Source organism: Hypanus sabinus, chromosome 12, assembly GCF_030144855.1.
Source record: "Hypanus sabinus isolate sHypSab1 chromosome 12, sHypSab1.hap1, whole genome shotgun sequence".
Taxonomy (NCBI): Eukaryota; Metazoa; Chordata; class Chondrichthyes; order Myliobatiformes; family Dasyatidae; genus Hypanus; species Hypanus sabinus.
In genome coordinates, this window is record NC_082717.1 from 26,425,212 (window position 1) to 26,451,119 (window position 25,908).

General features: G+C 41.0%; 1 protein-coding gene across 1 annotated transcript in view; it reads left to right on the plus strand.

Moving 5' to 3' along the window:
* The first annotated feature begins 16,614 nt into the window (after positions 1 to 16,614).
* Positions 16,615 to 25,908, plus strand: part of LOC132403323 (ALK tyrosine kinase receptor-like) — an 891,331-nt gene continuing 882,037 nt past the window's right edge. The window contains exon 1 of the mRNA XM_059986774.1: positions 16,615 to 17,615. Coding sequence (XP_059842757.1) covers positions 16,970 to 17,615 — 646 coding nt within the window. The 5' untranslated portion in view covers positions 16,615 to 16,969. The remainder of the gene's footprint in view (positions 17,616 to 25,908) is intronic.

Below are 25,908 nucleotides of genomic sequence, written 5' to 3' on the forward strand. Positions count from 1 at the left end.
AGAAAAACGTCTTCTCCCAGAGAGTTGTGGGGGTCTGGAATGCACTGCCTCGGAAGGCAGTGGAGGCCAATTCTCTGGATGCTTTCAAGAAGGAGCTAGATAGGTATCTTATGGATAGGGGAATCAAGGGATATGGGGACAAGGCAGGAACCGGGTATTGATAGGAATTGATCAGCCATGATCTCAAAATGGTGGTGCAGGCTTGAAGGGCCGAATGGTCTACTTCTGCACCTATTGTCTATTCCATCTTTGTAGTCTCCAACCTGATGGCATCAAAACTGATTTCTCTAAGTTCTGATAACCAGTTCCCCCCATCCTTTCCTTTTTATCCTTTTTTCATAGGCACCCATTATTATCTCTTCCCTGTAACCCCCATCTCCATCTGCTCAATACCCACTCTTTCATACCACTGGTTCCTTTCCCACCTCTTTCCATTATTCCATGGTCCACTGTCCTCTCCTATCAGATTCCTTCCTCTTCATCCATTTGTCATTCCACCTATCACCTGCCAGCGCTTACTACAACTCTCACTATTTCACCATTTTATACTGGCTTTCCACCCTCTTCCTTTCCAATCATGGTGAAGGCTCTTGATCTAAAACATCAACTGTACATTTCGTAAATGCTGGGGTCAAAGCAACACGCACAACTTGCTGGAGGATCTCAGCAGGTTGGGCAGCGTCTGTGGAAACGAACAGTCAATGTTTCGAGCCGAGTCCCTTCATCAGAAACTGTACATTTCTCCCTTATACATAGGTCTATGTAGCTGCCTGACCCACTGAATCCCTCCAGCACTTTGTGTGTTGCTCCATTTGGAATGCTTTTTGTTTTTCTCTCCTTCATCTGCATTTTTAATATTCCAAGAAGTTTTCTTCATCACATACTGTTCTCCCAAATCTAACCACAAATTTTATTTATTTAGTGATTCAGTGCTGAGTAGCCCCTTCTGGCTTTCCGTGCCAGCAACCCCTGACAAACCCGATTAACCCTAAACTAATCACAGAGCAATTTGCAATGACCAATGCAGCCCTCACACTGTGTCCTTGGGAAGAAACAGAAGAACCTGGAGAAAACTTATGGGGAAGACATACAGAGACTCCTTACAGAATGGCTCCAAATTTGAACTCCGACCTCTGGAGCGCCTCGAGCTGGAATAGCATCACACTAACTGCTGCACTCCCTTGGCACCCCAAAAGCTGCCAGATCACCAGCGTCCCTGTGTGGGCCCCATCATAACTTTGCCTAGCATATTTCCATAGTGCACCCACAATCAAATGTAATTTGTTAGTTGTCTGTGCACCATCCCCATCACTTCAAAGTCAATAGTGCTGAAGGAAAATGCATATTTGAGAAAATTTAAAGTATTGCCCACACATTGTTTTATCGGCGTTCTATAAACCCTATTTTTCTAAGTCTTGTTTCAAGCCAATAAAATCAAAAGGCTCAAGCCCTGAAATTGGGATCATGGTGTTTTAGTTGCAGCAATGTAAGAAATACAGGAATAAATCTGGACTATGTAATATTCCATAAAAGGCAAAGAAAAATAATGATTAGATCATCAGTGGTTGGAAAGGGAAAAGCATGTTCAGAGTGCCAGGAAAATTCCTCGTTGAAGAATGAAGTTGGATCATTTATGTTCTGGGACGGCTAACTGGGCAATGGTTTAGCATTTCATCTTGAAGGTGTAACCCTCCAGCAGCACAACACTCCCTCAGTAACATCTTGTGGAGACAACCTAGAATATGTGCTCAATTGATTAAATCCATATCTGCTAGAGGTCTCAGAATTCCCTTAGGAACCATTCTAATTGATAACAGCCAGCTGAGAAATATTGAAGTGGGTTCAAAACTGTGAAATAATGTGAATGGATGATGCATTGGAATTGTCTTTAGATCTGAATAGTACTTGCAAAGTCTCATACATTCATTATGATTATTGCACTAAAGTGTCTGGTATTGTAGTAGTATTGTAATTACACAATAAACCTTGCTTCATTGAATTGTCAGCACCAAGATTTCAGAACTCCTGAAATGTGACACAGATTGAAACATTACTAAAATTGTGTAAGGAAATAATGACCTTCGGGAATTTAGTTCGCTTTAGCTTTTAAATGTTGTATCTTCAATTGAAAATAAAAAATCAATGTAATCAAATAAAAATAGAGAAAGCAAAATAGGTTATTTGGAACTAAGAAACCCAGGATGAGGGTTGACCCATCTGCAAAAGAAAATGTTGGTTTGGGATTAGAATGAAAGTTATATTGTTTAAAAGTCTAAAGATGGCCTCAATCCACCTCCTATACTGGAGCTAGCTTAATGAAAGAGGAGCTAATTTTATTGGGAGATGAATAGTCCATTTTTGTGTCTGATAGCCTCTGGTTTATTTCCATTGTGTATTTAACACTGAGTTCCCAATACCTTGGGAAAGTGTAAGTTGAAGGGAAGGAGAATCAATCCTCTCCATAACCCCATACCATTTGTTCCCCTACACAATACTCTCCTGAATCAGGTTCAGACCCAGACTTGTGGTCCCACCAGCGATGAGTCAGCATTTCTCCAAAATTTATTGCACTCACCGAAAACGAAACCCATCAATGAGGGTGAACTTCCAGGAAGGGTACCTGTCAAAGCAACATGAACTGAATCAGGATCATTATTAACATCGAGGGCATATGCCATGAATTTGATGTTTTATGGCAGCTGTACATTGCAATACAAAATAATAAAAATTACCAAAATAATAAAGGTATATAAAAGAATAAATAAGCAGTGCAAATAGGAGAGGGATAAAAGTACTGAGGAAGTGTCCAGGGGTTCATTGTCTACTCAGAAACCTAGTGGTGGAGAGAAAGAAATTGTTCCTAAAACATTGGGCGCATGTCTTTAGGCTCTTGTACCTGCTCCTGGATGTTAAAAAGTGAGAAGAGGGAACGTCCTAGCTGATGGGAGTCCTTTACTGATGGATGCGCCTTTTTGAGGCATCACCTTTTCAAGGTGTCGTTGTTGCAGAGAAGACCAGTTCCCAAGAGGGAGCTAGCTCAATTTACACATTTCAACAGCTCTTTTTGATCCTGTGCAGTGGTGCCTCCATACCAGATGCTGAAGCCACCAATTATAATGATCTTCACTGTACATCTGTAGCAATTTGTAAGTGTCTTTCATGACATGCCAATTCTCCGCAAACCCTAAATGAAATGTGGCTACTATTGTGCCTTCTTTGTAATTGCATCAATATGTTGGGCCCAGGATGGATTCTCAGAGATGTTGGCAGCCAGAAACCTGAAACTGTCGGCCCTTTCCACTCTGATCCCTCGATGAGGATTGGTGTGTGTTACTTCATCTTTCCCTTCCTTGGGCTTACTAATGTTGAATGTAGGGTTGTTGCTGTGACAGTGCTCAACCAGCAGACTATCTCCATCCAGCAAGCCTCCGCTTTCCCATTGGAAATTCTGCCAACAATAGTTGTGTTGTCAGCAACTTTATAGATGGCATTTGTAGGTGTAGAGAGAATCGAGCAATAGGCATCATTAAGGTGCACCAGTGTTGATTTTTAGTGAGGGGGAGATGCTATTTCGGATCTACACAGACTGTGGTCTCTTGATGAGAAGGTCAGAGTCCAGTTGCAGGGGGAGGTACAGAGGCCCATGTTTTGGAGCTTGTTGATTAGAATTGAGTGCACGATTGTGGTGAACACTGAGCTGTAGTCAATGAACAGACATAGGCTAGGGGGCAAAATCCATGGCAAGGCTGGAAACAAATGCCTCCAGTATACCTCCAGTATACCCAGCTCATCCATGTGCAAATCATTTTCATCCTCTGGTACAATGATACATCATAGTTTGAAACTGATCCGGTGCCTTTTCACCTCTGTGGACAGGGAGTGAAATGTGTAGAGTCACTTTTTGAGAACTATTTTAAGAAGACTGGAGACACAAGAGACTGCAGATACTGGAATATGGGGCAAAACCAAACTGCTGGAAGAACTCAGCAGGTGAAGCAGTGTCTGTGAAGGCAAAGGAATGGTTCAATGGCTCAGTGGTTCCATTTAATATCAGAGAATGTATACAGCATAAAAAACTAAAATTTCTACTCTTCACAGACATCCACAAAGCATAAGAAAATCCCAAATAACAAATGACAGTAAAATTATTAGAACCCCAAAGGAGTAGCCAATAGTTTGAGTTGTGAATGTATGTAGTAACAATTACAAGACATGTTTAATGTTGCAAATACTCAGCAGGTTAAGCAGCATCAGAAACAGGGAATATAGTGTTAAAATTCAAGTCCACTATCATCTCTTCAAGTGATTTTTTTGATGTTCTTTTTCATGCATTGTGGCACTTTACTTGGCGACTTTGCTGTTTCTTTAACATTTGTTTTTTTATGAGGCTGAGCTGCTAGCTTGACGCTCAACCCAGTATGGATGGAAAGCATGAAAGGAGCCAGCTGGATATGAAGCTGGGACCACTCACCTCGAAGTTTGGCACGGGTACCACTATGCCACTGGTTGGCTATCTTTAAATGTCACCGCTAGATTTATGTATGCATTGACTAGTGTCCTCCTCATAGAAATTTGAGCAACAATGACATCTAGACACTGGGAAACAAATGCCTATTAATAGATGTTTCAGACACTGTGGTAGAAAGTGGCATTTTCACCAGTTCTTGTTAGAGGAAGAGGATCAAAGACATCACAGTTTTCCTTCACTGCTAATATCACGCTGGCACTTTTCCCTGCAAATGGCCGAAGTGTTACACCTGCCCATTGACTTCCTCCCTCACCTCCATTCAGAGACCCGAAAACAGTCTTTACAGGTGAGGCAACACTTCACCTGCATATCTGCTGGAGTCATCTATTGCGTCCAGTGCCTCCTGATGCAGCCTCCTCTACATCAGTGAGACCCGTTGTAAATTGGGGAACGGTTCATCAAGCACCTCCAATCCATTTGTCAAAAATGGAACTTCCTGGTGCGCAACAATTTTAATTCCAATTCCCATTCCCGTTCTGATGTGTCAGTCCATGGCCTCTTTTGGTGCCACGATGAGGCTGCTCTCAGGGTGGAGGAGCAACACTTTATATTCCATCTGGGTAGCCTCCAATCTGATGGCACAGATACCGATTTCTCCTTCTGATAAAAAGTAATTCCCTCTCCCTCCCCTTCTTCTATTCCCCACTCTGGCCTCTTTCCTCTCCTCACCTGCCTATCACCTCTCCCTGGGTCCCCTCCTCCTCCCTTTTCTCCTGTACTCCATTCTCCTCTCCTATCAGATTCCACTGTCTTCAGCCCTTTCACCTTCCAGCTATCCTCCTTCCCCTTCCCCCACCCCACCTTTTTATTCTGGCGTCTTCCCAATTCCTTTTCTGTCCTGAGGGATCTCAACCTGAAGTGTTGACTGCTTAATTATTTCCATAGATACTGCCTGATCTGCTGAGTTCCTCCAGCATTCTGTGTGTGTTGCTTTAGATTTCCAGTATCTGCAGCATTTCTTGTGCTTACAGCTTTATTCTTTTGTGGGTATTTTACCCATTTGTCAATAATAGAAGAAAAACCACTAGACCCCACAGACCTTCCCCATTCATTCAATATGACCACATTCCTCAACTCCTCCTGTACTAATTTTTCATAACCTTAAATTCCTCAATCGTTTGAATAGTTACCTATCTCCACTTTAAATATATCTATTGATCTCACCATCTTCTGACTAAAGAACTCCAGTAATTCACACCAAAGAATTCCAGTAATTCTTTGCCTTCTGATAAAAGAATTTTCTACACAATACAATTTTAAATCATCGGCCCCTCACTGCCTCCTCAGGTTTGTAGGAAAGCTTTTTCTCGGTTGTTAGGTTTTATTTGAAATTGGGGAAGATCTTCTTGGCAGCCGTAACTAGGGCAGCTTGTGGCCTCAATCTCCTGGTGTGAACCTGGTTTGAAGGAAGAAATGCAAAGGATTTCAGATGTGCTTTGGTTGTGGCCACCACCAAGATAACACTAGAGAAGTCCTCCTCATATCTGTTCCTGGAGAAGTGATTGCCAGGGTCCTCCTTTACTGCTTCCTCCCGGTGACTCAAGAGCTGCTCTTGATTCACAATTTGAATTCTGTCCATCAAGAAGTATAATGAGCATAATCTTCACCATACACCAGCTCTAAGAGAAATACAGGCTACAGCACCAACTGAAACACAGGAGCTTCAGAAAATGCTGGAAGTCTTGAGTAACACATGCAAAATCCTGGAAGGTCTCATCAAATCAGGCAGCATCTATGGAAGGAAATAAACAGTCGATGTTTCAGGCTGAGACCCTTTATGAGGACTGGAAGGGAAGGGGTCAGAAGCCAAAATCTGTCCTTCTGTTTATTTGGCCATTATTGACCTGATAAAAACATTTGAACAAGAGGATCATCAAATATGGCTGTTTTCAAGAAATTGTTTCCTATCTGCACCTGCAAATGATGGCAAGCCAGTTGTAATTAGAACCAATTACATTGGAGACAGTTTGAGGCAAGACTCAGTTATCGCTCCAAGCCCGCTGTCAACATTTCGCAGTTTTTCTGCAGCTCACCCACCAGCAGGCACCCCACTGTAATCTACAGGCCGAATGGAAAACAGTTCAAACTCCAAAGCTGTTCCGGTCTCAGTCATCTAGCTGTAGTACAAAGATGGCTCTTGAGTAAGCTCAAGTTGGGAGACTATATACTCCAAGACATCATCTCATGGGTTGAGTCATGAGAAGGAATGCTCCTTCGGTGAACCATTTGCAAATCAGCAGTCCTCTATCAACCTGGCCATGTTGTGCAGCACTGCTGCCTGATAATAAAGAGACACTCCTAGAAAATGTGATCAGATTCCATAGCTCAGGTAGAGCTTCTCAGTGAAGACCCTTATCAATGACAAAATATTCTACTGACTCCTGCATCCTCTCACAGTCTTTGGTTGTCTGAGGAAAAGAATAAATCAGGATGTCAAGATCTGACTCTAAGCTATGCCATACCAACATCACAGTCCTACTCACACTTAGGTCAGCCACGGTGTTTGCATGCAGGTTATTACCACCTCCTGTCCCAGCTGTGGCAGCATCCATCAGTCTCAAACCTGTCTCCTCAGTCATCTCTGAGCCAACAGAGCTTAAGTGGAAGCTAGCCAGCCACAATACCAAGGTTGCAGCAGAAAAGGAAGGGGGGGGGGGGCGGGGGGAATACCTGTAAGTTCTGAAGAATTGACAGAGGCTTGGATGTGCCTACACTCTTTTGAGTTTTGCAAAATGAGAAGTGATCTCATGGAAGCACATGGACATAATTTGATGGATTAGAGGCGGAATTGATGCTTCCCCTAGTTTAGGTGCTGAGAACCAAGAGTCACAAACTCACAATAAGAAACTGGCCACTGAGACAGAGATGAGTGAGAAACTACCCTCTCAATACTTAGTGAATCTCTGGACTCCTTTACCCAAAAGGGCTGTAAAGTCTCTGCTGATTGTATTCAAGGCAGAGCTTGAGAGGTTTTTAGATACTTCTCCAATGAAGTGATAAGAAGTTAGTACCCAAAAATGGAATTGAGGGAAGATGTGATCTTATTCAATGGCAGAGCAAGCACAGGGGGCCAAATGGGTGACTCCTGCTTATTTCTTATGTTCTTACATCCTTTTAGTCTGTCCATGCTGTATCACGATGATAAGAAAATTGACCTATTCACAGTGAACATATTCACACTTTGTTAACTGCAAACCATTATGAGCTTGCATTACTTAGCTTGAAATGTTCTTTTAGTCAAAGAAATGAAGTTTAAAGAGGGAGCTTACTGCAGCCTGCATCACGTTTAATGGGACAAGTGCACACAATTGAGTAAAGAAATGTTACTCAGATCGCTTCAGTTCTGTGTTCACATTCTGCAAAGTGGTTTCATTCAACCAGTGAGTAAGAATTTTGACTGGATGAGTTACGCCCACTTAATGAAGTTTGACTATGTGAGAGGAGGAAGTGTTGCAGCACATGAGGCTGTGGGAGACAGGGAAGTGGGAGGAAAAGTGCCAAAAATAGGCTGATGAAAGCAGGCCAGAGATTATTAGGCTGCAAGGTAATAATTACTTGACTGGATGGATTTGGGCTGAATTATAACTTGCCAATGTACTGAGGGGTCGAGGATGGCAGTTTTGAGAGTGCATAGGAAAGTTAGTACAAGTAAAATGTAAGCTATTTAAACCAGACATTGCATTGATATATTATTTCCACATTTTCTGGCCAATGAAAGGTTTTAATAATGATTCACAAGTCAATCTTAACTTCACTGTGAAACAAAACACTGCACTATGAAATTTGATGGATTCTGAAAATGGGATAATAACATAGAGCTGCCTACCATGGAGAACATTTTTAACACAGGGTGCCTCTCAACTAAGTCAGTGCTTTAAAAGTCCTTTTTTTGGGGATGGGATTTCCCTTGACAAGACGTGCTGACTCACCTGCAACTACAGCAGCCTTTCAGATGACGCCGCTCACTCAGAGTTGTTGGGCAGGGAATTCCAGGGTTTAGAACCAGCAGCAATGAAAATCCAGCAATATATATTTTATATATTTTAAATCAAGATTGTGTGAAAGGGAACCTGCAGATGGTAGTGTTCTCATACATCTGCTCTCTTTGTCCTTCGCAGTGATAGTGATTGCAGGTTGGGACGTGCTGTTGGAGAGTAGATTTTGTAATTGGTACACACTCTAGCTGCTGTCAATCTTTGGTGTAGGATTAAATGTTTGAAGTGGTTACCAATCCCTTCCTCTATTCTCCACTCAAACCTTTTATTTCTTTGTACCTGCCTATTACTTCCCCTCCTCCTCCCATGGTCCACTCTCCCCTCCTATCAAATTCCTTCCTCTCCAGCCCTTTACCTTTCCCACCCGCCTTGGCTTCACCTAACACCTTCCAGCTAACCTGTTTTCCCTTCCCCTACCTTTTTATTCTGGCATCTGTCCCCTTCCTTCTCAGTCCTGAAGAAGGGTCTCGGCCTGAAATGTTGACTGCTTACTCTTGTCCATAGGTGCTGCCTGACCTGCTGAGTTCCTCCAGCATGTTGTATGAGTTGAAGGGGGGAGAGTATTCCATCACACTCTTGGCTTGTGCCGAGAACATGGAAGTGAGTAATCTACTACTGATTACTATTTATTTAGCCTTTGACCTGGTGATGTAAGAACATTAACATGGATCATTCAAGTTGTTTCTAGTCAATGATGGCTCCTAGAAAGCTGAGGTGAGGTAACTGAAAATGTAATGTCATTGAATGTCTACAGTTTTGATGTGTCAAAGAGCAGAGTAGTAGAACAGGAGCCGCATTGGTAAGGTGTTTATATTTTGCAGTTACTAAGCATAAGACACACAATTCAATAAAAAAGTCAACAATAATAATTTGGAAGTTAGCTTCCAAACATATGGATATCCAAGTGTCATCTACATGGCTCCCCAAATGAAAGTTGTAGTCTTGGAAGTTGTAGAGTTATAGATTTTCACCAATAAAACCACGTGAGGCATTTTATGCTTAAGAAAAACCATAACAACTGAAACACAGAGCACAAGACACGGTAACAGTACTTTACATAATTACATCATCACATCAGACCAGTCTCTTAAAGTGAACCCCAATGCAATGTCAGTGGAGCTGAATTATGTGCATTTCCACCAATTAAATTACTCTACAGTATCAGTGGATGAACAAGTTACTGTAAGTATGCTCTACTTTAGTGGGATGTTTTGTGGGTGAGTTGTAATATTTCAGGGGGTAAGATTGAAGCAAGCATTGAAATGATGGAGCATTTTGATTGACAGAGTAATCTGCACTGCGATTGAGCTTGTGGTGAACAAATAGGTTAAAGTCACATAGCAGATGTAAGCAAACTGTTACGTATTCCGGCAACAATAAATATATGAGTTCGGCAAGGGTTTCTTATAACAAACAACACGTTTATTAAACACAGAAAACAAACCCCCCAAAAGTAAACAAACACTACCGTAACCGGAAACAGCTGCTGAGCGGCAGCCCAAACAGTTCTTAAAGTGATATTCCAAAAACAGTTCTTAAAAGTGGTATTGCCAAAAGTTCGATATGCTCACAGTCCATTTAAAAGGAGAGACTTTACAGGACGATTTAGGTTCTCTTTCACGTCGCTTGCTTCGATCCCCGACGTCGAACTTCCCACGAAGAATTCACGAAACAGAACGGCTTAAAGGCACTGACCTTTCCTTCTCCACTACCTTCAATCCTTTCTAGTTAAACCTAGGGATTAACACGAAGATAGTCAACGAAATTCTTCCAAATAAGGATCAAACAAAGGTCGCCCCCGTTTCACCGTAGAAAGCGATTCTCCTCGATCTTTAACTTCCAACTTCCAATCTTCACTCTCCACTAATTTCGAACTAACAGGATCATAAAGAACCTGCTGGCAATGACCTCTTAAACTTTAGGCATTAAATAAAAACTTCATCTTTCAACTAAACTGTGTCATCACTTAAAACACGCAGTGGCATGAAGTCAACCTGGCAAATCCAGCCACGAACTGCCCCTCCTCACAGGGTGGGGTCTACCTTTTATAACCTGTAAAAAAAAACCGTCACATGATCTCTACTGGCGGGAAAATGACGTCATTCCACCATCACAAGACCATCACCTCAAGTCCAGTACAGCTTCAACCCCAGTCACATGACAAGGGCTCCACTGTCATGTGTCACGAGTACGTAACAAAACAAACTTTTGCAGGCAGCCAAATCTGAGAAAGACGCATCACGATTAGGTGTGATTGGAATTTTCATGTGAGGTCAGTGAAGACCGTACATACTTGTTGATGCTGTCTCCTGAAGTTCATATGTAGTGAAGATCATCTTCATAGTGCCTCAAGCCAGATGTGGAAGCAGCTCTTTGGCTATCAGCAGGGATGGCTTCGGAGGACCCTGGTAGTAACTTTCCCAGTGACAGACAGCAGGGAGACATCTCTGTGGTTATTGGAAATGGATATTTCTCTTTTCTTAAAGATTGTCAAGATTATGATGTCTCCAAAGTCCTGTGCTTTTCACATCCACCATCTGTTCCTTTTGTCACAGATTTTCTGCTTAACAGCTTTCTGCTGTTTTTTTTCCCTGTATGCATTCATTTTATGCATACACAGATGCGTGCACCCAAACATGGTTTTTAATCTTAAATCTAAATTTGACTATTGTTTTGTTGAAATAGTTAATATTCTTTCCCATAGCCATTCTAAATCTTATATTATAGTTCACTGTTTCTCAGATGTTCCCACCTGTACCCCACTGAAACTAGCTCTCCTTCATCCTGTTTATATTTCAGAAGCAACTACAACAGTACCACTTTCTTTGATGTGCTAGAAATCTATCAAGGAAGTTCTTCTGAAAGCTCAACAGAAACCTCAACATACCCTCTCCCACCACACTCTATGCCTTGAATTGAACTCGTTTGCAGGAATCCTGTTACTTTACAGGATTTCAGATTAGTTTGTTTTTTAGCTTTAATAGGGATGCTTAAAAATTAGTACACCACCTGAAAGAATATCAAAAACCACCTTGAACTTACAAGCAATGGCCAGACAATACGGTTCCCCAAAGAGGTTCACAGGGAAAATAAAATTAGAGCCATCATTTGCTCCATTTCTACAGAAAACGTTGCATTATTTAATAAAGTGGGTATCAAATTTTTATCTATCCGTTGGTATAACTTCTCCTTGAGAAGTTGAATAATCCTTGAGATTATTGAAAACACAGCAATTAAGAGACCAACCAAAAGTTCTAATGCATGAATTGCTCCCGATAGGTCATTGCCCGGAAATATTAACTCTGTTTCTCTATCCACATGCTCCCGAGCCTCCTGAGTATTCTCAGTACAGTCTGCTTTTATTCTAAGTACAGCTATCTCGGTCTTGGTTTCAGACGCTGGAAAGCAATGTTACCAGAACTGAAGTTCCTCTGATCTCTTACTTCCATATCTTCCTGCCCTTTACAACACAGGAGGAGAGGAATTCTCATTGGGAAATTCCACTTTCCAACCCAAAAGTTACCTTTTATGGTATCAGTAGATAATAATTCAGAGGGGATGGAATATACCTCAAAACAAAAATACACATCCAGTCAAAGCAAGATTCAAATTTGTCACCAGTGATGGCCTCCGTAACATATGTGGTATATATAATCTGGATTTAGGAATGGTATAATGCAAGCAACTTTGATTTATGTTCCCACAATAATATTTGTTGTCAAGCATGTCATGGATTTTATTTGTCTCTGTAGAGAAAGACAACATAAGAAAAGTGCTGTTTTGATATGGTAAGTTTTTTTTATTTAATTTGCTGATTTGAATTAAAACATTTTCTTTCTTTTTTAATTAGCTTACTGTAATTTTTAAATCAATTAAGTTAAAACTGCTTCTGATATGGAGATTGATGTTGAGGCTCGGTGTCAGAAATACTAATTGAAACACACGTGAAACTCAAACATAATGTCTGAATCCAAATACTGAGTGCCAAATTTTAACCCACACTATCAAAGTAACACATGGATATTCACATGGAGCTGTTTGATCAATTGAGATAGTAGATCATGGAACAATTAAAGCTGCCTGAGCTGCTGGATTTTCTAACTAGTGATTTGTATGAAGAACGAGAAGATTGGAGAAAGAGTTTATACTGTATATTGAGCTGGCAATGACAGATATGACAGATGAAAATGAAGATGTTATTGTATCCCATTGATTCCAAAAAAGAGCGAATTGTACCATAACATAGAACACTCAAATGAGATTCTGGAGAATGCTTCAGATACTTAACAAGCAATTGTAATCTCCCTCAGACTGATTATCTGTCACCAGTTATTCACATGTAACATGAGTAGGGAGAATTCTGTAATATTTTCCTAATGGATCTGCAATTCCTAGGAGATAACCACAATTTTGCAGATTGAAACACTTGGTCTTTAGAGATTGGATTATATGTGGAATCTCAGGGAACAAGTTTATAAGACATTGTTTATATTAGAAGCATATACACATGCAAAGCTCAGGAACTATCCACAGAGCACGAATGCTAAATGAGCGACAGTAGAAATTTCATGCAATGAAGAGCAGAGCAATTGGCAGAAGAGGGAAATACTTCCAAAGGGGTCTCAATGTTGAAAATATCGTGGACAGCAAAATGAGGATCTGATGAAGGAATGCCCTGTTAGAGGAAGTGTGTGTAATCCAGATAATAAAACTTCCTCTACAGATGTTCAGTGATGAAGATGAGATCAAAAGTCCGGAGAATTGATAATATCAACTACTGAGAGGCAGAGGTAGATTCAGATTCAGAGTAGTCGGATTAGAGAAGGTAACATCAAATGGTACAAAAAGAGAGTTTACTATTACCTTCTTAAGTACAATTAAGGATGGACAATAAATGTCATTGCCTGTGATCCCAGAAATTAAAACAACATTGATTTCAACCTAGGTTTAGGAAAATTACACAGTTATTGTGGCAATAGACATCTGGTCTTAAATTGTAAACTGATAGAATATACAAGTGAGATGGTAATGGGTGGATAGGTTTTATCAACATGTATGTTAAATTAAATAAGTTAGAGAATACCCACTTGTTCTTTCTTGCAAAGGTGCCTGAAGTACAAATTCTTAGGAACAAGGCATCAAATCCAATAAATGTATCCATTTTTGACAGACTAGTTCCAAAGTTCTGCCACTTTTCTCCCTAAAAATGCATCTAATCACCACTTGAATCCAAATTACTCCCTATTTTGGAGTATTCTTCTGGTGTTATAATGCTCCTCCAGTTAGGACGCTTCCTATTATAATGAAGCAGTGTATTTAAATATTTAATTCTTTATTTTAATGTTGGTGTTACAATGTAGTTTTTATTAAGAATCATGGTAAGAAATTTCAGGACCAGAAAAATCTTGAACAAATCCAAGCCACTTAACAATAAAAGTTGGAAAGTCAACTTATTTACAGGTAATTCTTAAGGATGCATTTATCTTGTAAATAAAACAGCAGTGATATGTTGAGAAATAAAGCTTAGTTATATTGGCACTTGAAAACTACTGGTCCATCCATCACCATTCTCAGTGACAACTATAAGTATAATGTTGAGAGTAACTGCTCAGCTGCCTCTAATGCTTTTCATACTTTCTTTATCCAGACATCAAATCATCAGCTGGTACCACACACCACCATTCCTCCAGCCTATCCAGAACACTCAGTTTGGTTAATGTTAATTTGTTCCCATTACCAAATTTGAAAAATTGATTTATTATTCATCCGTCAATATGATGTAGATGCCATTGCTTCACCACCCTGTCCTTAAATTACGACCCAAACAGACTATCTTCCATTTCAGAGAGGATTTAAGGGTCTACCACACCAGCATTTCTAGAGTCTCGTATAGGTCAGAAGAGACAGATTCCATTCTCTTCAGGACATTGGTGAATCAGATGCTTTTAAAAATGTCATTCTGGTGGTTTCGCAGACATTTCAGTCCAGATTTATATAGCTGCTAGAATTCAAATTCTCCAGTTGCAGTGGGATTCAAACTCCTTACTGGTCCTCTGAAAAAAATTAACCTTCAATCAACATTTTCCTTACTACAAAACCATCCTCATGATCCCTAGATAAGTTGTGTGGAAATGTTGGAACATAGGAACTTGGCATAAGAATGCACCATTTTGACCTCTGCCCCACCTTTCAATGCAATCACAGCAAATCATTCATCTCAGTATACTTCCCCTTTCCCCATACTCCTTGGTTGCGTCTAGAAATTACCCATTTCCTTTCTCTTACTTCCAAGGACTTGACTTCTTCATGATCTCCATAGGTCCACCATCCTCTAAGTGGACACATTTCAGTTCATCTCAGTCCATAACTCTTCTTTTGCAACCTGAGATGGTGGCCCCTAATTCATTCAGTGGAAATATTCTCCCCACATCCAGTCCATTGAACCACATCTGGTTTTTAAAATTTCAGTTTGATCACCCACCTTTCTTCTAAGCTTGAGGGAATACATAACTGATTCACCTATTCTTTCATCTGGCTATCTCAGCATCTTAGGATAAGACCAATAGTTCCCACTCCTCAAGTGAAGGACAAGGTGGCATTATACCCCCATGCGTTGTAATTGCATCAACCGATAATGAGTATGCAACATTTGCATCCTGTACTTAGCTCATGACATTGGAAAATCATTACTCTGCAAACCTATCACAGATCTGCTAATAGAACCTCTGCAGTTTTTCGTAGCAACTTCAACAGAAGTAAGCTGCTGTGTGATTCTATGGCTGCCTACAGCCCATTGTCATCTAGTCTCCAAGTGGTCATTGTTCATCTGTGAACTTGGCCAGTAAGTTTTGACAACCTCTTATCTTTTAGCATGTACAGAGGCAGAATCTAACTTTTTCTCATTTACAATCCACTTCACCATCTGTGATGAGAAATAACTGATCTTCCCTGACCTAAACCTGGATCTAACTGCAACACTCTCTAATTCTCTCTAAAACCAGACTTCCTCCTTGGTATTACCTAATGTTACATCGTAATTATTGAAGCATAATTAATTAGATAAGTTTTAGTGCAGCGTCTAAAAAGAGAAAAAGGGCACTATAAACGTGAAGCTAATATTTTTAGATTGTTTTATTAATGTATTGATATCAGAGGAACTCATTGCAAATACAAAGAGATTGTAAAGTAAATCAAAACACAGTCATTGCCAGTGTGGTGACGGAATCCCAAACTGGGGAATGAAAAGTACGAAGAGTAAGGGAGCAAATGGATAGCGAAGAGTAAGGTCCAGCTAGAGAAATAAAAGATAAACACCAGTACCGTTTCACTTTAAGTGCATTGCTGCCTGGGTGAGTGAGATGATAAGAAACACAAGGCGGAACTGGGGGTAGTGGAGTGACATTTATCAGCACAAACGAAGCTGCTACCAACCCCATTTCAGCCCGCGTCAACCAATGGTGGCAGCGAGATTTGCAGGAAAGGGGATACATTTTTTAAATGCGAGTCCCGAATCGGAATGAGTGAGACTCGCCACCTGTCCGATTTGTCCAGACAGTCTGATTTTTCAGCGGCTTGTCTGGAAATTTCGAAGGGATGAAATGGATACCCAAGGATATTACATTGTAAAAGCATTTTCTTTTCGCTTCTTTGCAGCGACTTGAGATGTGAATTAATTCATGAACGAGTTTTATAATGACTTTGTTTTCAGTAAATTTTTAAAAATCTCAGAATAACACTTGTCATTAAATTTGGCAGAATGTGTCGGGGGCCCGGCGGGCCACTTTAAACGTAAAGGATACAGCACTGTTGAAGGGTGTTTCCAGAGACGGGTTATAGAGTATCTGACTCACTGTGTGTGTCTATCTGTATGTCTTTGGGGAGGCGCTGACGTTACGGGCAGAGTAAAAAAGACAAGAGGGGGGTTTTATTTATTTCTTCCCGAGTGCTTGAAGCATGCAGCAAAGCAAACCTGATACACTCTCTTGTGATATTTTGCACACTCACGTCTACACATACACAGAGAGGAAGAGGAAGAGTACAGAAGCAACGGAGGGGGCATCGCAGCACTCTACAGAGGGCAAGGACTGAAGAGCCGACAAACGCGACCTTAAACCCATTTCAAACTGAAGGAACAGTGCAGAGAGAAGAGAGCTTTAACGTAACTTCTAACCGGAGGAAGAGGCAGGCAGATTCTGAACGGGAAGAATATGTTTTGAGCGGCAACATCTATCTGCATCTGCTGAAGCTGACACGGACAAGGAATTAATGATAAGCGCAGTTCGCAGGAGACGCGGCCGACAATCAAAGCTTTGATATCAACCGCAAGGAAGATTTACTTTGCATTATTGGGGGGCAGAATCAATTTAAATCCTCGCCTCTGCCAGAGTTCCCCCGTGGGTCTATCCACACACCTCTCCCATTTTCCCTTTTGCAACCACATGGAATAATGAGGAGCGCGGCTTTCCTGCTCGGTCTCTTGCTCCTCTGCTCCGGATTCCAGCCCACTTCCCCGGACCGCCAGCGGCAGCAGCGCCGAGGAGGACCGGCCAGAGCGGCGGAGGGGCGCCCGCAGAGCAAAGCGGCCAAGGTTGGACAGACCTACAGCTCGCGTCTCAAGCGCAAGGGGCTGGCGGTGGACTTCACCTTCTCGCCCTTCTTCCGCAACTACCTGTTACAGTTCTTCGGCAGGGCGAGGAACGCCGACTGCCGCCTGGAACTGGACTGCGAGGCGCTGAGATCCTCCCTGGAGGGATACCCCCGAGCCTGGGGCGACAGCGTCCCGGACTCGCCCTCACCCCCTCCCTCGCCAGTGTCCAAGCGGAGGTCGAAGAAGCAGCCCAACCAGGTGGTGCTGGAGGTGGGCTGGGCAGACACCGTCCGCTGCGGGCGCGACGCCGACCCTGCTTCTACCCTGATGGTATACAACTTGACGGAAGTCTTCCTGCGCTGGTCCGTCTCGACCGAGGGTAGGCTGAGGATCAGACTCATGCCGGAGAGGAAAGCGGTAGCCAGTTACCCCAGGAGAGAGGAGATAATCTCAGCCGCCATCAGAGGCTCCGAGCCGCGAGTCTGGCTTCGGGTCTCCTTTGCAGGTGAGGGAATTGTAAATAAGGACGCGGGGAAGGTAAAACAAGTGCGTGACAAAGTTAGACAGAGTGTGTGTGGGGGGGGAGGGGGAGAGGGAAGCCGAAGCTGTCTGACAACGGGAGACAAACAGGAATAAGGTACTCACAGGGAAAGAGGAGAGCAAATGTGCAGGAATGAATGAAAGCTCTGTGTGTGTGTGAGAGAGAGAACGAAATATTGAAATTCACGCTGAGTGACAGATGGGAAGTACAGAAAAATGAAAGTCAGGTCCACAGCCAAATGAGTCTTGGGAAAGATAGTGGGAGGGTCCAAAATGCTGATCATGCTGCGCGTTTGGTGGACGGTGGTGCATCTATTTGCCCGCCCGAATCTACGAGTCTCGTCGTTAACCCTTGCGCCCGGCCAGAATGGAGCACGGAGAAGCGGTCGGTACACGAAGGGAAGGGTTTGAAGGAGTATCTGGCGCGTTTTGTTGGTGCCCCCCCCCCCCGACTTGGTTTTAGAGGTCTTTGCGGAATCAAAGGCAGCCCATGATCTGGGGTAATGCAATCCAAATTGTTGCCGGAACTCACCCTGAAAAAGGGAGCAATTTTGATCCAATCGGCTCACCAGCAGGGAACAGATACATCAGGAGATAAAACTCTCCTCCTACTAATACTGATTGAAATCGGTCTGTGGGTCAAACCGGATGTGCATCTGGTCCAGATGAGTTAAGAAATCCAGGGAATGAATGAAAGTGTTACGGGAGTTTGTCAGGTAGACTCTGTGGTCACAGTAGACCCCATGCCTTCGTTGACCCTTTTAAGTTCTTATAGTAGTTTAGTTTCCCTCCATTGAAGACCCAGACTGAATAATGCACATAGATAGGAAAGGTGGGAAAGAAGAGGTTCCGAGTATTTACAGAAAAAGGAATAAAATTGGTGGTGTAGTCTAAACCTCAGAAAGAGTGCTGATGGGTTTAGACTGGTTTAAATTGGAGAGTATGTTCACAAATAATTTTCAACTCAACATCATTCCTTAGGTGCAAATTTGGATGTGCGTAGGGAGTACATAAGAGGTGGAAGTGAACCATTTTGTATCGAGTAAAATTTAAAGAGATGCAGGAAATTAAAGGGATTGTCATAATATTTAGGCGGCAGATTCTGAAAGCCTGGGAAGCTATGTAGGTGAAGGAAGGGATAGACCAAAAGGAAGGGAGAGGGTTCTCCCGGTTCAAGCCTGGATGCGGAGCAAGTGATGGAACACCCTTGCAGCTGTCAGCAGTGCTGTTACAGCATTCCACTGCACCACACTTGGCAGTGTGGCATGCATGGAGGCAGAGGGCTCCATTTCAGGCCCAAACTCTCAATTTCAACTCGAAGCTCATGAACATATTGCAGATGCTTGAAATCTGAAGTAAAAAAAAAGATGCTGGAAACTTCTAGCAGAAGAGAGGATATCTGTAGTGAGAGAGAATTAGTTGAATGGTCAATCACCCAAAGTTTTAGCCCTGTTTCACTTCCTAGAGTGTGGTCTAAGCGGATGAGTATCTCCAGAACCGTCTGGTTTTTTAAAATACAATTATTGCCAATTGCTAGTAAAAAGTAGCTTGATAACTGGAAGTGAGCGTGCTGAGAGTGTTCTGACTCTGCATCTAGTTTAGATCTGCTTCAACCAGGGAATAGCAGGTAATGGTACCACGGCTTGCAGGTTAAGATTGGTATCAAATCCAGTTCACTGCCTGCCAATCACCTTTCTTCCATTGTGTAGTTGGGCTGCCCTGAACCAGCACCCAATATTGGGGTTAACCACCCATTCACTGTTCAGGGTGCTGCCACCTTCCATTCCATCTACTTCTACTGGTTTGTGAACACCCTTCCAATGGCTGCAATATCAGTTGGGCAGCTTGAAATGCAGAGTATTTCTCAGTCAATCTTCTTCCTCTTCTACACATGTCAATTGTCACTTCAGTGTCAATAGATTGCCAGATGGACTGCCGGTAATAGTTTATTGTAAATAATTAACATAAAGGTTTCTGAAAACCAAAGTCGAATACATGTGAATAAAGAGCAATCAAATATATTGAAGGACTAAAGCTATTTGCTACTTAAACCAGTGACTATAACAACTACTTCCCTAGAAAACCTGGGGATAATTGACACTGGTGCCTAAAGAATAGAAATGCGTACAAGTATATCACATGGCAGATTTTTTGGTGTAGATTGATCCATAACTACTGTTTTTACCACTGGATATAAAATTGCAGTGGAAATTTGGCAGAATTCCACCCATTTCACATTACAACAAAAGATAGTGGAAACTCCAGGGTATTTGGCCACCTAATGGAGGAAGTAAGAGAGAACAATACAGGAAGTAATTGCGAGTAATGTTAAAGTGAACGTGGAAGTGTCATACAGAAAGTCACAGTGATAGTGGAAGATACAGCGAGAGTCTAAGAGAGCAGTAGAGTAAACTAGACAAGGAAATTCTGGACTGAAAATGTGTTTAGGTGTTGGGAAAAGAAAACAAAAAGAATATGCAAAGGAGTGAAATTGTGCAAAGATTAAAAGAAGGTGAAATGATAAAGATTTTGAGAGTGAGTGAGATGTGCATGAATAGAATAAGGAGCACTCCAGGGAAGAGAATGAACAATAGACATAGATTGAAGGATAAACAGAAAAGCAAAAAAGGATGTGAAGAATATTTAAACAAATACAGAGATGCAGGTTAAAAAATAAGTATGACTTAAACTGTCTTAGAGACATATTGTTCATAACATTGTGTGTCAAATGAAAAAATACTGGAGATGAAAGAAGATGACAAGAATTGAGATCAGGTGAAAGAAAATCAAATTATATCTTTCTTGCTTTCTGAAAGCAAGTTTGCTGAAAGGTAATGATTGTTTTAAGCCCATCCACACTACATATCAATATGTGAAAATGTAACTTAATGGATGCATAAAAGAATGAGGAATGAAAGATCTGTGTAAAAGGAAAGCAGGAATATGAAGGAATGACTGTTGGATTTCACATTGAATGATTTAAAAATATTGAGCAAAACAAATTAAAATGAAAGGGGTTTATTGATACTATTCCCCAATATAAGCAACATTATTTTTGCTGGGCATAAATTATATGTGTTGTCAGTATTGAGACCACAGTGCAAATGATGGATCTTGTCCAATAGCACCTTTCATCTGGCAAGATTTTCATTTTCAGGCACGTAAGTGTCTACAGTCTCAACATGTTATCTCTTTGTTACAATTCACCCCACCTGCCTGCCTGCTCTTCAGACGCTTTCTAGCAGGATGATTTAAACTGTCCTCTTCATGTGTTTATCTGGTACTTTCTTTCATAGCTTCAATAACCCCAGTGTAGGGGCAAACAGTCAAGATTTTCCTTTTCTCTGTGATTACCCTAAATTTCAACTGATCTTTTCTGGTAGTATCTGAACCCTTTGCCAAATGAGAAATTTGCTGGGGATGAAAAAGCCATATCGGTGCTCAAGGATGATAGTTACCTGGTTGCTTAAAAGGGATTGTGAGTGTTGTCCTGTGGAAGCACCATTGTTCTCCCTTCATCTTGAATGAGATGACGGTGGTAGTTCTTTCAGAAACAACACGGGCACAACAGGCTGTAGGGCAACATTTTATGTGCAATGGCCACTTAAGAATGCACTACATGTAAGGAGTAAGCATTCTCATAGATATAAGGTTGGATATTTTGTTTTAAGATCAGCATTATGTTGAATCAATTGTCAAAACATTACTATGTTTTATGCAGGCTTGCCAAAGTACTGATACAGATATCAAGAATAATGCAAGAGACAAAAAGATTGCTAGTCAAAAAGGGAAATGCAACATCTGACCAAAATATGTTCCTATGTTCATGGATTAGCAGTGAATTGTGCCTCTCATGTAAACATGCTACATTGTCCTACACTTCTGCCAACTCAGTGAGCCATATCTGCTGTTTTGTGGGATAGGATGCTTCTTGCTTCTCTCTACATTGAATAGGGAAAACAAAGAACTAATCTGTGTATAAAGAAGGTCTGTGAATAAGGAAAATAAGAAAAAAGCACACAACATCAGAATGGGGGTTTAAAAATCAGCATTCAAAGCATTGTGGTATCCCTAAGGGCTAATTACTCTTTTCTCAGATGACATCCAACATGTCGTTCTTTCCCAGAGTTTTACAATCCCACTGGCACTTTTGAGCATAGTAATGATGATGCTTTACTCTCCCTAGTACTGTACTCTGATTCATAGATATGTCTTTTTAGCAGATATCAGGCACAGATGCCATTGATTATTGTTAAAGGTGGACAGTTCTGAACATTAATTGCTTTAAGCACATATGCCAACTGCAAGACATGCCCCAAAGGTGTGCATTCCTTGCTTTTTTAAATGATAGATTTGTTCCCATACTGCACTCAGTGCACGTGCAGACTTTGTGTCTGGGCCATGTTCCGCACCTTATTTTTAAGGATGTTACTATGAGCACAGCTAAAACCTATCAGTCGTATACAGAGTATACAGATAGTTAGGTCATTATACAATATCAGTCTATTGGTAATGCTGGATTCATGCCCATTGCCATTATGAATCCCAGTGTTTCCATTTAACCACCATATCCCACCTTCTTACCCTCTCCAGCTTTACAAAGCTTAGTAAGGATTCAGCAGCAGAAGATTTTGTCATCAGACATATTAAAATGAATCAATGAAGGTTAGCTGTTGAATTATTTATGTTGCTGTGACTCTACAAGTGTTTGAGTTTGCTAAGACATTTTAAAAGTTGCTGCAGTTTGGAGGGAGAAGATAGAGCTAGTCAATAATCGGGGCTACTGCATCAACTAATTTGTTCCCAGACATATTGGTAGGCAGACTATTAGGAGACAGTATGATGGGGAGATTGGGCAGATGACATAAAAAAAGAAAGTTTGAAATATGGATGATGAGAGCTAGAGAGTAACTCCCAGGTTATGCTAAATATCAGGGAGCTATTATCTTACCAGGATCTGAGTAGGCAAGAGAATGGGATGTCAGGGCTACACTAACAATAGTTATCTTCTTGTCCAGCTTCATAGTAGGGCAAAGACTGCACAGCCATTCATTCTCAAGGTTACCTTGGCAATAAGCTGCTATTTGTTGGGATACTTTCAAACTGGAGCTGGAGGCACTTCTAACATCTGGAGACAATTTGCTTTATGTTATCTTATGACATTTGCTATTGCGTAAGCAGGCAACTGATAACCACCATTTTAAAAATTATTTGAGTCACATGCCTGCTGAAATTATGAATGTCTGGAAATGTGTATAAACTCTGAGAGGTTAGGAAGAGGTTTGCAGCAGTTCGACGTATCCAATGATGTGGTGGAGAAATGTCTATGATATGAGGACGGGATGCAACAAGGAATGATTAATTGTGCTTTGTAGATCTTGTTTAGCTCTGCACACCTCTAATCTCTGTTTGGAGAATTCTAGATTCGACATTCAGTCAGTGCAGCAATAAATGGAGCTGCTAATATTGACTGTCATTGTGTGCATCTTTGCATAATTAACTATATTAATTTTGGTGAAAATGCATGCATGGATCACCAGGAGCTGGGTAATGTGTAAGTGTTGAAGTGGTTCCCACACTCACTTAAATATGCCTTGGGCAATTATTCATTCATGCTATAGTTATGAAAAGGAAACAAAAGCCCCTGCATTTATAAGACAACATCAACAGTCACAGTAGATCCTGACAGCAAATAAATAACTTCTGTAGTGTTTTCACTGTTGGAAAGCACAAACACTATGATGGCATGAAGAAATAAATGATTGTGTAATGATAATATGACTTACTTTGTTCTGGTCTTAGCTTGTGGATTTACTGCAGGTGAGGAAGTTTTTGAAGAAGCATGGTCATTTTTGCAGCATTGGTATTTTTTCCTGATGGTTTCGGAAGAATAATGAACTGGCAATTAGAACTAATCAGACTTTTAAATCTCTTTCCTGCTTGATGCAATATTGTTTATTGCTACAGCACTATTTTGCAGGGATCCTGTATAAAATTCCGAAGTGTAGAGAATTATGCCCCATAAAACAGAGTACGGCAAATAGATAGTGAAACTCTGAAATAAAGAAGACCTTGCTTGATTGCATGTAAAAGGTTAAGATCTATGTGTGCATGCTTTGTCATGAATTGCATATTCCTAATGTTGGGAGAGTATGCAAATAAATACATGCGGATATATATTCAATTACAGAACAGGCTGCCCATTGTCTCAGTAAGGTGGTAGATTAAGACTTTAACTTCTCTGAATTTCCAAAAAAATAATTGGTTTGAAGTTGTATTCCAAGTGCAGGTCAACCTGAGTTTAGTACAGGACTTTAAGAAGGAGTACCGACATGATTTGTCTATCTTACAGGTCTGTAGTCATGGAACTTAAGAGGGAATACTAATGTTGAGTCCAGGACACTACAATGGCAAAGCAGTTAGAGAAAGTCAAAGGTTAAGTTTATAGTCATAGGCACAAGTGCATGTACGCACAGGTGAAGTGAAAAGCTTGCAGCAGCAGTACTGGCGCACTGCATTAGAGGCATTCACAAGAAGAACACAAATTAATCATAAATGACCAGTAACTCATATTATAGATCCGTTGAAGGCAAACGAGAAAAGCATTCTATTTAGCACCAATCAGAAAGACAGAATACTCTTGCAATTGGAGTTGGCAGAATACAGTGATTCTAACTTCAGTCTAGTAGGTCTGGGGATGAGGATTTCACTTTAAAGAAATTGCTAAACACAGGATGTTTTAACTTAGATTACATTCTTACCATTGTACAGGAATGGAAAGTGAATATTGAGCGATGTAAAACACTTTCAAATGATTTGCCTATTTAATAAAAGCTATAAGAATTATCATCAAAGGTTTTATTGTCAGTTGGAATGTAATAGGGCAGATTGTTTGTGATCCAGTCTCCAAAGCTTTTTCCCTGGAAATCATCTCCTTTTATGATTCTGTAGAGTCGATTGACCCAAAGATTGGGAATTGGTGGCGACATTATAATGCTGGCAGTAATTAGGCAGGGATCTTGAGGACATATCTCTGGGTCATCATGAGGCCTTTAAACAGATCACGGATTTAAATAATTAATATAAATACACCTATGAAGAAAACTAAAACAAAATAATAGAATTACCTTCACAGTTTAATTGAAAGCATTAAGATGAAGGTAAATGAAAGAAAATCAAAAAATAATACTTTATTGCACAAAGCTTTAGTTAAGGTTAGGCTATACTCTAGTAACCATGGCGACAGAAAGCTGAGGGGTTGGAAGCAAAGTGTCCCTCATCGCAGCACCCTGGAGCTTACTATGATGGTGTGGGAGGTCCTCTCTGTAGGTTTCAACATGGAGCAACAGAAGTTAGTGACAAGCTTACCCAAAGGAAGGTGGTTGCCAGTAGTTCTCTACAGAGTCGCTGACCAGAGGTGAGTAAAATCTGGCCCTGTAGGACCTAATCTAACACAGTGAAGACATTCCTCTCCTCCCACAGCTGATACTCCACAGGAATGCACATTGTGAAACTGCTCACTGCCAGGCGTATGACTATCTGGCCATTAGATGGGCCTTTGGCCTGGCATACAAATGGTATGTTAATATGAAGGGATGATGTTTAATTTGATAAATATTTGTAGATGTACTTCTGACCAGAAACCGGCCATTACTTGGTCATTTGAAAGCTCCTCCATTATCTTCACTAATTGCATTTGACATAATCCCTTTCTCTGTACAGCAATTTTGAAAAATACTTATAGCTACTTAATCATGTAGACAAGAAAACTTGTGCATTATGTCATTGGCCTATTATCTATTAGTAACTTTTTGGTCATTATGATTTGTGGTGATCTCACTACATGACAAATAAATTTGCCCAGGATGGCTGATGCCCGACATTTGTAAATGTAGGTCACACTAAGGGATTTGGCACCACTAGATGGCATAAACAAACCCTTTTCCACTAAGTGTGCTTACGCATTGGCCTATTAATTCATGCATCTTAATTTAAACTGCTCATGTGCTTTCTTCCACAAAGGCACATAACACAAATTAAGCTGCCAAAAATTACTTAAGAGACATAGTTTTAAAGTTATTTGTTTTCATCAGTTTTGAAACAGCAGCCTCTTCGGAAAAGCTGCTAATTTGCTTTGGAAATGTGGCTGTAGAGACTCTGGGTGTCATTTAATGCCTTTCCCATCTGGACATTCTATGCTGAAGCAGATCAAAAGTCTCCCGTCCAACCCATGCACTTTCCACAAGCGAAGTGAAAAT